Genomic DNA, 17,068 nt, shown 5'->3' on the forward strand with positions numbered 1-17,068 from the left:
AGTTTGGCATGACTGGGCACCTCCCAAGTAGGAGTGTGTGAATGTCTGTAACCCCAGTCCAGCACACTTTTACAAATAAACACGCACTCACCCCACCTGCCCCACCGCTTTCCAAACTCTCCCTGAGGCTACTGATGTTAATGAGAATGTGCTCATAGTTACCTGGACTGGTTAAAGAAGAGTTAAACACAGTAACAACAACAACAACAGCAGAACACGCTGCTCACATCCTGTAGCATAAAGAACGCTCCAGTCTCAGGCCGTGATGTAAACAAAGCCACACTCGCCTTTTCCACTCGTCTTTGTGTTTAGTGAGGCCAATCCCAGCACAATGAATTCACTCTGATGGGATTCTGGTTGTATTTCATGCCATCATGACACTTTCATGGTCTGACCGACTGGCTTTTTGATTGATACAGGGAGGCTCAATGAGCCAGGCACTCATCCCCCCCCCCAAGCCCAGCAGATAAATTCAAGTCACTGTCAACAGCTGCTCACTCCCAGTATGGAGGAGTTTGGCAAGTCTGTTAAAACAGAAGGGAGTTCCTGCTCGAGCTTGTAAAGCTCCACCTGTTTGATGGAGTAGATGATGGGGTGAGAGTGTAGTTGACAAACAGCCCTCCAGCCAGTCAAACACACAGGGAGAGAGAGGACATATGCAGATTGCCTAAAAACCTGACAGGCAGGAGATACTTTTACATTCCAGGAGTTGTGGCATTGGTGATGTAGGTTTACATCATTTTACGCTGTGTGTTACGGATAAAACTTTAGTTGAAAACAGTGGTTAAAATGAGTGGTTACATTATACATTTGCCAAAAAAAACTTTGTCTCAATGGCTTACATCATAAGCAAGTGTATTTACATGCATTGCAACCGGGACAAGCCCATATTCTGAATATGAAAACGACACTTATTACCAACTGTGCTGTGTCGAAGCAGTCATGCACATTTCCATAGAGTCATGAGCATCAACATTGTGTCACTAATGAACACAGCAGGAAAGCTAAACAATGTTAGACTGTCTCCATGTGTACAGGTATATGAAAAAACAGCTTACAGTTCTTTCCATGTAAACGTCATATCCTCACTAAAGACCTTAGTAATAATAAGGCTCATATTCAAAGTATTAGCGCGCATGTGAGCCTATTCATTGTAATCAAACCAGGATTCAACTGTAACAAGTTTAAGTGCAAATGTATGAACTTCTATGTGAAGTGTTTTAGTCAAGAATATGTGCTAATTTGTTCCCCACACCCTGCACTACTCCTGTATGTGTGTGTCCATCCCCCCACCTAGGATTAGTATAGATAAGTCATAATCTGTGGATAGCACTAGGTCAATAATATCCCTTCGCGCACACATATAATCTGATACACAGAGTCCAATCAATCCAGAAGAACGAAGACACACATCCTCACAGCCACATTTCCCTTAAAACAGACATTTTTTATTTTAAGACCTGAACTGCAGCCCTCTGGGAAAACTGTTAGTGATTTATGGGACTCAAGACACTGAACTGTTCACTTGTGCGGACAATGTTGAACAACTCAACATTATTTTTACATGTGTGGTTTATAAGTGAAAGGTTTGTTTTTGTTTACAACGTATGTAATTTAAACAGTAGAGATAGGAGACTGTAGAAGGAAAAAAAAGTTCTCCCCTTCTTACTTCATGTCTACAAGTGAACCTTTTCAAGACCATGACCAAATACATTCAAAGATTTCATTTACTGAACTGAATTTTTACACCTTGTTCTATTCTACGATTTCCCTGAAGCCAAGGCTTATAAGATGCCCCTTTCGTAGTCTAGGGCAAGCAACCTTTTTCCAGCACAGCTGGGGCTAAGCTTTGGTAGCACACTCTGAGAAGCGAGTGCCAACTTAGCTCTGGAGAAAGACAAATTTAGCCCAGGGCTAAGGTCAATGTTATCCTTGCAACCTCACTTTGTAATGCAAAGCCAAGGGCTCAAATGTAAAAATATGCAGTAAAAAACCTTTGCGGGTGTGGTTTAGACATGTCTTGTTTCCTTTTGGCCCAGTCAGACCACTATCCTTGTCTGACCCAAGCTCAAAATATCCTATCCTGACCAACCACTTGCTAAGCAGGGAAAACAAACATGATGCTTCATCATAAACAGCACTGTGTCAAACAATGCGGTGTAAACTGCACTTGACCGTTTCCCTCTTTGGAGAACGTACTTGCTGACCCGATGGCACAAAAGTTGAAAAAAAAAGAAAGACAAGAAGGGAAAACTCAAACTGATCCTCTAATCAAACTTCCAGCTGGGTTCATTATGAATTTTTAAAAAACAACATTGACTATTGCAAGTTTCAGTTCACAAACAAAAAAGCATTTTTACCCATTTTTTATCACTTATTTTGCACATTTCAAAATTCTGTGAAAGATGGAAAATGCTGTGTCCACATGTATCATAAGAACAAAGTCAGCAACAAAACATTGCAATACAATTCTTTCCGCCAGTGTTGTGAAGTCCTATGCCGAACACAAAGAAACCAGATTAAAAAAGGCCAAACTGACACAGCAGGCCAGACTAGGCACTTTATTTCTAAGCATCCAGCTCGCTGACCACCTGCTGAATGTTTCGGCTTTAAGTCAAACCTTTTCAAGGTAAGGTATGGAGTGTCAAGACAGATTAGGGAAAAATAATGGAAGAGGCAATAAGTCACAGAATACCAAAGAGATGGAGAGAGCTAGCTAACAAAGTGCAGATGATCCAAATGCATCACTTCACTCAGGTTTTCAAGTTCCAAGTCAGCAGTGAAAATGACTGTCATTAATAGCCAGTGACGATATAATGTGTTTGTATCACTTTGAGAAATGTGTTTGTGGTCATTCTGTCTCATATTGTGGTGGTCTGCAGTAAACAAATCTGCACTGGAAACACTGTCATTTATGGGCAGAGCCAGGGGGAACGAAAAAGAAACAAGGAAAGAAAGGGTACAATAAGGTCAGCCAACCACATAACCAGTGAGAGGGATGAAACATGGGAGGACATACATAAGATGACAGAGGGGGCTGACAGAGTTTACAGTGAAAGAGACAGAAAGAGAGAGAGGGAGAGATAGTGAAAATGAGAGGGAGAGTTGAGCCTGGTGAATGCTGATCTAGCCTCACAGGCAGATCTGTGGATGTGAATGACATCATTGCTGTGGACCGCAGGCAACAGCCCGTGGTGACTTGGCCTGTGTGTGTGTGTAAGCACATGCACCAATCTAAAAGTCTGTTATACGGGAGAAAAATCAGTGTAGGCAGCAGTTAACATAACACAGCGCGGAGAAGGCCAAAGCACAAGGCAGCTGAGTTGTCCATCCACTCTCCGTGGACAAAAAGGATAAGACTATTCACTGGTCAGTGGGCTGAGGCTGTGAAGTATCCTGCCTTAGGTGCAACTAGGACTGGACAAGCTATCAATACTATATTAATAATGTGACATGAGACTACTTAGGGGCTTTTGGCTTTTGTTTTCTTTCCTAGTTTAACTGGCCGTGTTACTGTAAAGACATGCAATTCTCTGAACTCTGTTCTATTGCCACCACCTGCTTGGTCACCATATTCACATTACTAATGATTGTTTATCAAACGTCTTTAGTGTGTAAATATCTTATGTAAGAACTAACAGTCATCCCTAAAATATTGTCACAGTATAAATGTTGAGGTTTGGTCAAAGACACTGTGATACTATATTTTGTTTTTATCGCCCAGCTCTATGAGCAAGGCAAATAATCGGGAGACCCACTGCCAATGGGGAATAGAGCTCTGTTTCAGAGAGGTGAGACTTCCTGGCAGCCTGTCAGCATTAGGCTGACTACATACTGACAGCAAGAAGTCCACACTCACTTGTGCAACTGTATTTGCCCCGGGCAGCTGTGTGGTCTTGGACAAAGATAATGTAGTGTTAAGATGGAATTTTACATCAGATAAGGACTGAATGATGTAAATTTGCTAGCCCAATTTACCGGGCTCTAAAGGCAACAAAAACACTGCAATCACTGTAACTTCCCCTGATGGCTACACATTTTAAGAGTGCATCTGCCGTTAGAGATGAGGAACTATGAGGCATCAACCTCTCTCTCTTTCTCTCACACACACAGAAACTCTGGCCACCATGTACAATCAAAGCCCTTGCAGATGAAAGGCAGGAAATATAGCAGCAGTCCTCGGGGTGAGAGCAATGAGTAGGTTTCCTCCACCAAAAGAGACACATGCTTTGACTACTAAAAGAAATGCACAGTCTATGATATAGTGCCTATTTCTGAGAGAGAGTGAGAAAGAGGGCTGACATCTGAAAGCATTAAAATTCATTATACAAAAAGAGGAGCAGAAGGAGGCCTACCACATCTTAAATACAAAAATGGAGCAGGCGGCAAACTCTATACCAGTATCCTACCATCAACAATGCTGTTCTTTCTTCTTCTTCACATGGTGGGCCGAGTGCCCACTCTGTTGATATCAGGCCTTACTGAAACAGAGACAGAGGGGGGAAAAATGCATTTCGGGAATAAATGCAGTTGGATGCGCATGCAATTTTTGGCTACTGTCTGCATAGCTATGTGTGCATGACTGTAAATGTAATCAGGTTCTCTTGTCTACCTCAATCGCTACAGGTGTGCACAAGTTTCTGATGTGTGTGTAAACTGTGAGTGAATGTGCATGTGCGTAAATGTGTGCATCCGATTTTGTGTGCATTAGTGTACTGCTCCGTGCCAAGCAGGATTACTGTGCGTGACCTCCACTACACTCAACGGTCTGGGAACACAGGCTGCTAGTGTAGCACAGCAACCACCCTGGGTACAGGCCACAGCAGGCAGAGAGAGAGAGAGAGAGAGAGAGAGAGAGAGAGAGAGAGAGAGAGAGAGAGAGAGAGAGAGAGAGAGAGAGAGAGAGAGAGAGAGAGAGAGAGAGAGAGAGAGAGAGAGAGAGAGAGAGAGAGAGAGAGAGAGAGAGAGAGAGAGAGAGAGAGAGAGAGAGAGAGAGAAGTGCAGTTGCTGTGAGAGTGTGATTTAATCAGCTCCACACCAAACAAACATCGCTATCCTTTGCAGCCGTCTCCAGCCAACCCCACTGACCCACTCCGGCACTCTCATTCCCTCCATATCTCTTCATCTTCCCCTCATACTATGAAGCTGCCGTTTTCCCCAACTATTTGCTTTCTTTCATTGCTCATTACGGCCAGGTCACACTAGAAGGTTATGATGCATATTCTAGGCAAGACTGGACCCTCCTGACGGTCAGGAGCCCCCGCACCCAACCCCACCACCAGCTCACTCCAACAGCCAGCAGATTATCCCATTGTGTGACTGGGCTCAACACTGGAGACTTTGGCCTTCCCCAAAAAAACAACGAAAAAAAGACCAGCGACAGCCCAACATTTTCTCAAATGTGTTTGATTTTGTCTTTCCCAGTGTGGCGAGGTTTGTGTAGTGTGAAGCAGTCCAAGGCTGCCCAACACTGAAATCTGAGAATGATCCTGGCAACATCCGATGGGCCATGTTTAACAACAACTCCTACTCACATAGTTTACATCAGAAGACATTCACAATTACACTTGCTCCATTTGTGATTACTTGCTACAAAAATTTATATGGAGGAATAAATCGCATAAACCGGCATATTACTTCAACATGCCTGGCTCAATTCATACCAGAATGCATTTACAAATAAAGGGAAAGAGGTCTCGTACAAAATCCAACCATGCTGTCCTTGTAACGCTGTCACTTCAAAATACCACTGTCATGTAAATGTATGCTGTAACTGTGAGGCTACAAAGTATAAAGCATCTATTTTATAACTGCATTCACATTGAACTCTCCTGAAGAAATGGAAGGAGGTGTTTGAATCATAAAAATCGGATATTGCGTGATTCTTCATTTTAATGGATGCGGCGCCCCAACATTTGCCCTGCTGTGTAGCAGGCAAGCAGTCCAGTCATTCAATCTGAATAGTGCTTGTTGGGCAAGATTTGAAAAGTGTTGCAGGTCACTTTCTGGCCTCGTCAGAAAAACTAGCCCTTACAGAATAGGAGAGTCCAACTCAGAACGCTAGTGAGGAGCTAGTAAAACTGTACAAGGGGCTGAAAACAGAACAGAAATCTAGGCTACTAAAGGAAGGTGTCCTCAGGGCTATTACAAATTGAGATCAACCAAAACCAGTAAGACCATTTTACAGTACTCTTTTTCAGTTAACTGAGAGGATGAGGAAGTATTCATTCATTTGGATTCTGCTGAAAGGTAGCTAATCTTCGAGCCTGCTTCACAGAATTCAAAAAGTGTCTGTTATGTTAACAGACAGATGGTGACTGATGGTAAAACAGGGCTATGGCAGTTGCTGCCATGTTTACGTTTAGTAATGAGGAGTTTAACTGCATGTTTGCCTGACTGATCTGGGAACTGTGGTAGCCTTCAGTGTACCGGACTCTCATAATTAAGAAGCTAATGCCTCCAGTTATTCATGGATCCAAATCTGATTCTGACAGGCTCTGCAACAGCCACCGCTCCTTAGCCTATTTGTCTCCCGATCAATGTATGGGCTGGCTGTTCTCGGCTCTCTGACACGCTAGGGCCCCAGCTGTCCATGACTGGCCTGGCCTCCTCCGATAAGTGAATACAGGTGGACCGGTAGGACAGTAACAGGCCTGCAGCCTTATACCAGCTGTTCTCACTTCCCCCTTTTCCTGCCCACACCTTAGGGGGGAAGAGCGTGTGCTGGCTCTGCCCTCCAGCTCCGCTCAGGGACACTAGGGTCTTAATGACCCCTAGTGCAACACAAACAGTGTAGCTGTAAACAGATTAAGCACATGTGATTGTTCTATGTGCAACCAAAACAAATGAATTAGCCATGAGGAGTGGCGTAATCCTTCAAAGAATAGCCTAGTCTAGTCCTGATACAACCCATGTTTACAAAGCAGCACTGTGCAGATTCACATTATGAACAGACCTAGGGAAAAAAAACACTACCTCCCATAATTCTATCACTTTCTGAAGTTTAAGGAGGGTTCAGGGGACACATGCAGCCATCAAAGCAATATTTTCAAAAAAAGGCTACAGGGCTAACCAATACACAATAACCTGCATGCACTAGTGAGAACATACAAGAACATCCTAATTTATATACGTCAAACTCAAGGCTCTTGACAAAATTATATCCAGCCTGTGAGACGATTTTTGATTTTCTATTAATACTGGCCCGGCATATTTCCCACAACACAGATACAACAAACCCCAACAATGCACTGCAACACCCTGCACTATCAGCAGCACAAAGCACCAGCGTGCCCCCGGCCGCTCTTCCTCCTGATGAGCTCATCAGAAGCACAGATCACCTCCATCAAGACAGCTATTAGCCAGCAAGTTTGTTAACAAGCCAGCAAAAAGCCAAGTCGAAATAAAAAGAGGAAAACAGGTGTTTCCAGGACAGGTGGGAGGTTGTTTTTTGTAATCACAAATCAACCTGCCTATATTTTTATGTTTTACTTTTTAAATACTTGACCAAATGACTCATGAGGTTTAGCATGAAAATATTAGTTTTATTTCTAATTGATTTGTGTGTCCGTGATGTGTATGTGTGAGTAAATACATGTATGACTGTATTTTTTTTTCTTTCAGCAAAATGTCAGTGATCTGGTTATTTTTGACTCCATGTGATGAAACTATTAGTCATTTGAAAGGATTCAGGCTAGGCTTGCAGATACAAGAAGTTATGCCAGAAATATAGGAATGATGTACTGGTCATTTTTCACTCTTTAAATCAGTGTGGTTTCAGGCATCCTTGTTTTATTTTACAGAAACATATTTTTGGGAGGAATGCTTCATAGGGAGTTCATATTTATGTATGAATTGTTATTTTTTTCACAGGAAATATTCTGATCAAAAGAATGACCACTTTGGGTCGAAGCGTTCAATAAATATAAGTTCAAGTTTATTTAGAGCCCCAAATCACTGTTTACAGTCTCAAAGGTCTTTACAGGCCCACAAGTATACAACAGACAAAACTGGCTGACACCCCCTGTCTTAATCCTCATCAGGCGACCCAGTGGGCCTTGTACGGCCCTGGAATTGGTTGTGATTTTTTTTAATATGCCCATTTAGTGACTAACTTTGACATCGCTGCCCTAATTGATCCCCAAGGAGAAATTGGTGAAATATGTGACAACCCTGAACAAAACAGGACTGTGATCCCAACTTTGATCCTTTACTTTGGCAGCTAATATTTAAATTAACAACAAAAGCAATCAAACTGAAAATGTGTGGGAAATTTAAAGCTTGGATATAACACTTTTTTTTTTTTTTTTTAAATTTTTGCATTTCTGCCTTATTTGATAGGGACAGTAGACAGAGACAGGAAAGACAGGTAAGACAGGTGAGAGAGAGAGGGGATGACATGCAGCAAGGGGCTCGGGCTGGAACCGAACCAAATGCTGGCAAGTTTTGGCAGCTAATCTCTTTTACTCTATCAGCCACTTTGCCTGGTTATATTTTGCGGGTGAAGAGTCAAAGTGTCTGGTGCGTTTTAGGGAACTACTAACCATTGTGTCAGTCAGATGAGATCAAGTAGATTAATTTCCTGCTCTGTTCTCATCTCTTTATCAGCTGCTTTCAACAACATTCATTCAACTTTCATTCAAGCTACATCAGCTAATCACTAAAAGAATGTGCGGGTGTGTGATGGTAACATTCTGTACAGCGAAACAGCAAAACTGTTCTCCCTGACAGCAGTCAAATCTAGAATATGTTCATGATGTTAATTCGTAACTAATGAATCTCTCCTTTCAACATCTCAACACTGGTGTTCCTGAGCAAAGCTGGTTCTGGCTATCTGTTCTGGAAACATCTAGCTCCTCCTGACACATTAAGTGTTTGAATACTGATGGAGCACCGGGTTCCAGTGAGTGCGGCCTGTGTAAAAAGAAAACCTGGCAGCACGTTTTACATATCAATGGACATATGGCCCCAAAGGTCTGACTCGCTGAAATCCAAATGTAAATGCCTTTGAGTGGCTCAGTACATACTATACTCACTGGGTGGTGGAAGGTAGATAAGTCTGCATTACTCAGTGTCACAGTCTGCTTTAAGAATGAGTGGTTAACATATGAAATGTTAATACATTTAATTGTGAGGTTGTGCCATCAGCTGCAACTTTGTGATGCAATAGGTAGAGAAATAGCCAATGCAAAACTTAAATAGGTAGTCTAACATGTTGAACCTGTGTACATTTTCCCAGTCCCATTCATAAGTCTGACAGGCTACATTTTCTCACCTCATGCAGAGATGAGTAACAGACTTACAACACAAGACACAGCCAGACACCATCCACCCCTGAGGCTAACACACCTTTGGATGAGCCTTTTGAACTAACAATATAATAACAGCTTTGACAATGTGGATGGATAAAGCTGTCTTCACAATCCATGATTTACAAATATGCACTTGCACTAAGACATCATGTGCATTATCAAAGTGTACTCTTCAAGCAAAAGATAATGAAACAATAATACAGCTCAATGCTTCACAGAAAACCAAAAATACTATAATTACACTGAGAGGCAGATTTGGTTCCCACTAGATATATGCCAGGCTAGCTGCTGGCTACCTCGCTGGAGCAATACAGTACAGCACAGGGTGAGCTCTTTGTCTTCTGTGGTGAGAGATGAGAACCCACCCACCAGAATCAAACATGAACCCCCGAGCTGCTCCTCCTCTCAACCCTTCACTAAATCAACAGTCTATTTACAGCAACAGCACCGTGTGTGTGCGTCTCTCTCTCTCGATCTGTGCACACAGGATATGATCATTAATGATCATGAAAACTCTGTTATTGAGCCAGGGCAGGAGAAACAATGGCCTGAATCCCAGGCAATTGTATAATGAGCAAATCTCCGAACAGACAAGGCGACAAGCTTGGCTGACTTGTAAGAAGAAAAAAAAAGAGAGACACTGAATTTCAACACTCAAATGTTGAGAAAGCTGCCATTGTGCTAGGATAGGCAAAAGGCAAACCTTGGTTGCGAGTGGTGTGAAACAGACACACATACGCACACGCATACACAGCTACTTTTATCAAGCTGATACAGACGAGAGACACACAGAGGCAGATTGTCAGATAGAGCCCAGCATACTGTATAGGGTGTGGATAGGACTGACGACATGTAGGTTCCACTCTCTAGATAAGGCCTCTTTCTGCTTCATATCTACGCTATTAGCTGATACCATTTGAGAAGCTGTGTTTATATTAAGATATGTTTCAGAGGAATGGATTCGGTGTTAATAGCCCTACACTCCATCATATGATTAAACATGTAGCTGGCCCATTGGCACTTCTTAGATTTTCTACATAGAGGCAGCCGTGCACATGAGCGTCACAGGCAGCCTCAGCTCCCTAGAGCCAGGGAAAAAAAAAAGAATCACACGAAACAAAGAGAGGAACTTCAGTCCATCTGTTTTTCTGAGAGAACTCAGCCATGCGTGCAGGAAGCTTCACTGTTTGCACTGCGGGATTAACAGTGAGGGCCTCAAATCTCCTACTGTCAGAGACGCCTTGTTCCTGGACCCCAAAAAACAGGACTGTCAATCAAGGTGGGGGTCCCCATTTATAAAGGGCCTCACCCATAATATACTGGATTATCTTATGGTCATCCATGAGCAAATGAAACAGGAAAAGGGCAGGATCTTTGTTAATGCTGGATGATATACCATGGATACACACAAGAGCCATACCCTGTTACAACAGCACTGTAATATTAGAGCCACTTACTATTTTGATGAAGTACACTGATGACACATAAAGTAAAAGGTATTATCCCTTATTATCCCAGGTAAAAGGTATTATCCTTATTGATTGCCCTTATTAATTCTGAGGAGGACGTGTATATAAAGAGAAGCCGCTGGGTTAGAGAAGGATTTTCAGACTTTGAGACAACTGAGATGTGGATTGTGCAAGAGGGGCTACAGCACAATATCAGGAAAAAGTCTCTGAAATATTGAAATATTGTGCATTCAGTGTATGATAAAGCTTTCCTTCTTTTGTAGTAAAGTACAAAGAGCAAACAAACTGAATGGAGAAGAAACCAGTGCGAAGCTGTGTTGATATCCTACAGTCAAACTGCTCACATTAAGTGTCCCTTAATCAAACACTGTCAAATGTTATTAGGAAAAATAAAATACTGACAAAATCGCCCCCTCCTAACCTGACTTCACCAAAAGCACAATAAAAGAATATATCAGTTTGTTTAGCTACCACAATTTCATACTGTGTCCACCAACAGAGTATGTTCAGTAGTAGGGCAATTCGCTAGATAACCTAAGTCAGTGTTTGAGCTCTTTAGTACAGATTAAAAATTAACCTTGAGGCACAATGAACATGGACCAGAAAGTGATATCTGGGCCTCAGGGTCAACAGTATAGTCTATAATAACCAAGAGGGGACCACTTTTACATAAACACAGCTCTCCTGTCCTAGGTTCCAATTTAAAAAAAAAAAAAAAAAAAAACATATTCTCAGGTAGGGTCAACCATACCTTAACATGTATTGTGTACTTTTGTTTACCATGTGAACTTTACTTATCTGCTGTCTTCACTGTCAACATACAGTAAAATTCGAAGAACTAGTACCATTGTTAATAACTCATCTGTAACCTCTAAGTGCCCTGATAGCTTGTGTGCACCCACTACGATGAAGTTACTTATATTAGATCACAGCAGCATAGCATACTGTTTGTTTATGCAGCTGCATCACCAGACCAGAGTTTTCCTCATTCTCATCACGGGTTCAACGTGCTCGTATTCATTCAATCCGCCTCTCAGTCAGGAGCAGGCAGAGAACTGCTGGCTCCTTCCCTACAGTCAACTGTGTCTAGTTGGTTCAGCTCTGCAATAATAGAGCTGGTTGCAGATTAGCTGCCTGTGACTGTGTGACATGGTCTGACACAGCAGCGGGACGTGGAGGTCACAGGGGCTCCTGTAAATGGGAAAGACAAAAGACCTCACTGCTGATGCTGTCCGGATGTCAGGCTACAAGGGCACAATAGGGCCGAAACGCCAAGCCGAGAGCAGATAAAGCCCAGGATTGGTATTCCACTCAGGGAGGGTGGAGGGTTGCTGCGGGGAAGGGAGTGGGGGAGGACGGTCTGGTAAGCAGGAAGGAGGTGGACATTGCCCCAACCAGCCTACCCCCCTGCTGTGGACAGCTAAATAATATAAGGGTCACCACTGCTGCTTCAGCAGTCACTTCAGGATAAAACTAAGAGTTCCTCTGAAAAAGATCGAACATACAGAGCTCTTCTGTGTGGTGATACATCAAGGCACATACCCTTCCAACGCTCAAGATGCTGATTTGGGGGAAAAAGACAAATGAAGAACCCTATAGACTGGAGTTTATGCCAGGTATTATGATGGATACTGGGCCTGATGAAGCATGCCAAACCCCTCCCAACAACCCCCTATCTATCTCCCATATAATTCACTGACGGCCATGCTTCACAGAACTGCTATCCAATCACTTTTAGGCCTTCCGGCAGCGACAGAGAGACTGAACAGCTCAACTAAGGAGCAGATTAGTTTATGCTAAAAAAATGTCTCGACATAGCTTCTGATGTGAGTGCTCTCATCTATGAACACTCACCTTAAATCTTCAAGAGCACGCTATTAACAACAAAGCACTTAATGAGAAAAATGGCCAAAACAATGACTAAAGTAGGCAATGGTTCAACCGTGCAGCTTCAAAGGGCTGAGCAGAGCTAGGGTCACCAATTTGTGAAAAGGTTTCACACCCTTAATTTGTCCCTTGATGTTATGTTAAAAATCCTTTAGCTGTCTTCAGTCTTAGGACTCCTAAGTCATGGCACAAGGGGCTATAAAATTTCATGACTTTCCAATGACATAAAGCACAAATTCCATGACCTGTATCTGCCAGTGGCCATGTGAAATATTTCTGGTAATATTTGAGTATTCCTTCCAAAAGATAACAGGCATGCCTTGCTCAATGACAAAACTAGCTAACTGAGGAAAACAAAGACTATCAACAAATTTCCATGAAAAACATAAGATAATGTCTATGAATGTATCATTTTTATAACACCGTATACCAAATACACATTTAGATATTTTTAGGGTTTCCCATGACTACATGAATCCTCCACTTGCATAAGCTCTCTCTAAATCTTCAAACTGTTGTACTGATAATCCTACACATTCTCATTTCTATCCTATTCTGTGCTTTACAATCCATAGGCCTTGTCTCGCAGACACTGTAAGGGCTTGAGGCTGCATTCACAAAAGGCCTAAGCTTTTGAAATCTACCTGTGCTCAAATTCCAGGATCTTACTGCTCAATAGCATCTGTAAAGTGAGTAGGCCTGTAATGAATAAATGGGAATAACAGCACAACTACCTACACAATATGTGCAGTCAAGCCCACACAACAGCATGAATGTAAACCTTTTCAGAGCAATATACTAAGGGCCATGTTCAAGAACATCATGTTCCTAAATTGAGGCAACATGTCCAACAGAATGACTGAATAGCAAATGGTCATAATGTACACAGGTACTTAGAGAGTTAAGTTGATTTAGGGAGGCCTACAGCCTAATAAAAAAGATGTCCCTTGCCACTTAAGATCATAAGTTTACAAAGTGGAGGAGGGAAATGGCAACAGTAAGGGACAAACAGATGCACACTGCATGCAGTATTAGCATAACACAACATTTGCAATGCTTCCTCCATATTTCAATAAATGCCTGCAAAGAGTTCATTAAATTGCAGTGTAAATATAGGGATTGTGTGTTTGGTGTAAAAGGCAGGTTGCCATTCCTTTACCTGGCTTCAAGTGAATCTGAAACCCTGTGATACTACATGCTGAGGTCATTCTAACATTCATTTTCATGAATTCCCTAATGGGCCCCGCTCTACATTCCCAGCTCTCCGGTGGCCACAGCAAATTAATGCGTGAGGGCTCTCAGTGTCAGCCCATAAGAGCGGCGCTGCTCCTGTCTAAAAGCCGGTGTGAGTTTCGGGTTTTGGTTTCACCGGGGGGAGATGCAGGGACAGGGAGCACAGAGAGGAGGTTGTTACTGCTAGTTTTGCTTCAGGGACACACACAGAAGGAACTGCTGCCCAGACCGGTAACCCAGAATCCTCATTCCCTAAACCCAACAAGTAGCCAACAGTGAGCTTGGTTATGTAGCCGAGTCAGATCTCTGTCCTATAGACCTATATACAAACACATGTGTTCACATATGTAGCTCCCTTTCTCAACACTTGCCGTGCAATTGCAGCTTTAAACACACACAGGTCCTTGTATGTAACTGAGCAGGTGGCACTCAGCAAACCTGCTCTCATTTGTCAGTGAGTGAGAGCTTCAGGAGAGAGTGGGGGCTTAGCTTAAGAGACTAGCCCCAATGCAACAGGGCACTGTGTTTGCATGTGTGTATGCTGCAACTCTAAATACGTCTTGTTCTATCTGCTGTATGGCTCACCACTTCGTCATGGCTGCCATAGCCTATATGGAAGTGGAAGGAGGTGAAGTGGGGGGAGCATAAACTTGCTCAAACAAGCACTGTTGCTAGCTAGCAGACGTTACACAAACGTCTCAGGCAGCAGGCCAAACTCACAAAAGTGGCTCAAAAAGAACTGGATGAGGCCTTCATGCCAATGTATAGTTCACATATTGTAGCCACCTGCAGGGTCAAAAGTATGGGCTAACAATAGTGACACTGCAGTTCCAATTGTAATGTGATAGTACGAGGAGCTATGTGCTATGAAATGCTGGGTGAAAAATATGAGTCAAACAGGATGGGTCTACTTAAGAATAAACAACTGAGAGACGGGTTCTCAGTTGTACAAACAAAAACTTAAAACCTTCCAATTTGTGAGCCATTACATTGACCTTTTTGAACCAACTTCCCCTTGTTTTTGATTTGTTTTGACCAGCCCAGTTCTAGCTCCATATTTGACTAAGAGCTACTGCCGTCCCATCAACTGTTTTAAGTCCCTCCCTCTTGTGGTTTCCGGCTAGTAACAGCCTACCCAATCATTAAGCTGGTTTCCACTGTGCTGGGACAAAAACAAAACTTGTTCTTCATACTGCTGCCTTCTAGAACATTGCAGGGATTGAAAATGTGTCACTACGAGTCTCTTTTAGCACTTCCTCTGTCGGCCCCAGGTGAACAAAAGCGCTGCAAACACAAACGTAAACAGTGATGGCAATGACTTGAAAAGAGAACACACTGGATGAGCGCTATTATTGCATGTAAAAGTACAGCTTTCCACATTGGGGGAAAGGGACAATTCATGTGCATGACACCTGCTGTACCACTCAACAAAACACTTTCCAATTGCAATACTTCTCAAACAACAGCCTACAACACCCCATCAGGCGAACTAACCATCCATATTTGCCTGCAGACATTAAAATACAGTGAGATACACAGATCAGGTGGCCATTTTGATGCTGAAATTAACCAGCAGACTAGAAAGCCAGGCTCAGCTGCGTGACAAGGTACATTTCAAGTGGCAAGATTCAACAACCCAATTTCAAGGCTACAAAGTAAGCCAAGAGTCAGGAGGCTGGACACACTGCTGTAACGTCAACATTTCTCCCAATGTGTCTCAGAACAAAGGCTGCTGCATTTTCACTTAGCCTGACGTTATGTAAACAAGCTCAACGTGTAAATGAGCCAATGTGACTCAACTCCCCTGACAACAACACACTGCACAAAAGAAACTACACGGCCGTGGCTTTCTTTTTAAATTAACCCACCGCTGCCACATCTCTACTAACCCGTGGTGCAACAAAATGAAAGACACTCCAGGAAAACGAGAATAGCGCCTGCTCGGCTGTTGCAGTCATTTTCGACTGTGGACAGCCAAGCTAGACAAGCTAACCTCATCGTGGAAATTACCAAAAACTACAGTTGGGTTAAATATTGAAAGGACGTGGGAGCGATTTGATTAGCTTATGCTACTGTCCCAAATCAGCCACGGCAGGCAGCCGAGCTGAGCAGGACAGAAATAGCTAACACTGGGCTTATGCTAGCAAAATATTGTTTACATAAAAATACCAGGCAGTGACAATGAAAGCTCTCAAAACGTTTGGTTAGCAAACACCTGCAAGGCAAAAGCAGCACCACCAGAGAATATCTTTTGGCTCATATCACATTTCTAAATACACCAGGACGCAGCTAAGTAGACAAGCGATTGAGAAGACTGTTGTTTATGTTCAGAAAGGATACAGTTTCACCACATCGGTATCCATTCGCCTTTTACCCGGACTTGGAGACGACATTTTTGCTATTCCACCGTAGAACACCGATACGTAAACTGGTAGCCAGCCGCCTCAAACGCTAGATAGTCTAGCTGACTGTACTATCCGAAAGTTAACATTTGCTTTCAAAAATGTGAACAGCGAAACGTCTCCACGGTTCAGTGTGTCTGTGTCCTGATCAGCTAGCGTCAGACCTCTGCTGTTCACTGTCTCTCAGCGCCCTGACAAGCTCCTATCCCTCCGCGGGACACGTCATATATGGGCGACCAAACGTCACCATAAATGGCCATATTTGTAGTTTTGACATTTAATTGTATTTTTTTTTTTTTTTTTTTTTTTTTAACTATTCTAAATTTCTTATATTTGTCAATGGGCTTCAAAAATGCTGGCGAGCCATAAACATTGAATTCATTCAGTTTCTGTGTGCCAAGGCTGGTTGCTCCCAGCCACCTTACTCTACCAACATAACAATGCACAGTCTGAAATGGCAAGAGTTGGCTTCACTTTACTTATTTACTTATTAGTTAGTTATTTAGATACTGGTGGGCCCAACAAACTACTTATTTCTTTGCCAGTGTCAGCAAATGATCAGCTATACTGCTATAAAAAAAACACCTTTGTGAGTGTAGATGTCTGAAAGTTAAACAATGATTTTTGCACCTTTTGGCCATTGTAAGATCCCATTTTTACCATGATTTAGGAAAGGAACATTTTTCATTTTTACAAGGTTTTTACTTTCACAGTTCAGGAAGTTACCCTCAAAATACTGCAGCAGTGGCTCTGTCCTGTTCTTTTT

The 17,068-nt window shown here is 42.6% G+C and overlaps 1 protein-coding gene across 1 annotated transcript in view; it reads right to left on the bottom strand.

The window, feature by feature from the left end:
* The window catches only part of ube2h (ubiquitin-conjugating enzyme E2H (UBC8 homolog, yeast)), a 28,619-nt gene extending 12,109 nt beyond the window's left edge, over window positions 1–16,510 (bottom strand). The window contains exon 1 of the mRNA XM_030046241.1: window positions 16,241–16,510. Within this exon, the coding sequence (XP_029902101.1) occupies window positions 16,241–16,293 (53 nt within the window). The 5' untranslated portion in view covers window positions 16,294–16,510. The remainder of the gene's footprint in view (window positions 1–16,240) is intronic.
* Window positions 16,511–17,068: the final 558 nt, after the last annotated feature.

Source organism: Myripristis murdjan, chromosome 23 (genome assembly GCF_902150065.1).
Source record: "Myripristis murdjan chromosome 23, fMyrMur1.1, whole genome shotgun sequence".
NCBI classification, from domain to species: Eukaryota; Metazoa; Chordata; class Actinopteri; order Holocentriformes; family Holocentridae; genus Myripristis; species Myripristis murdjan.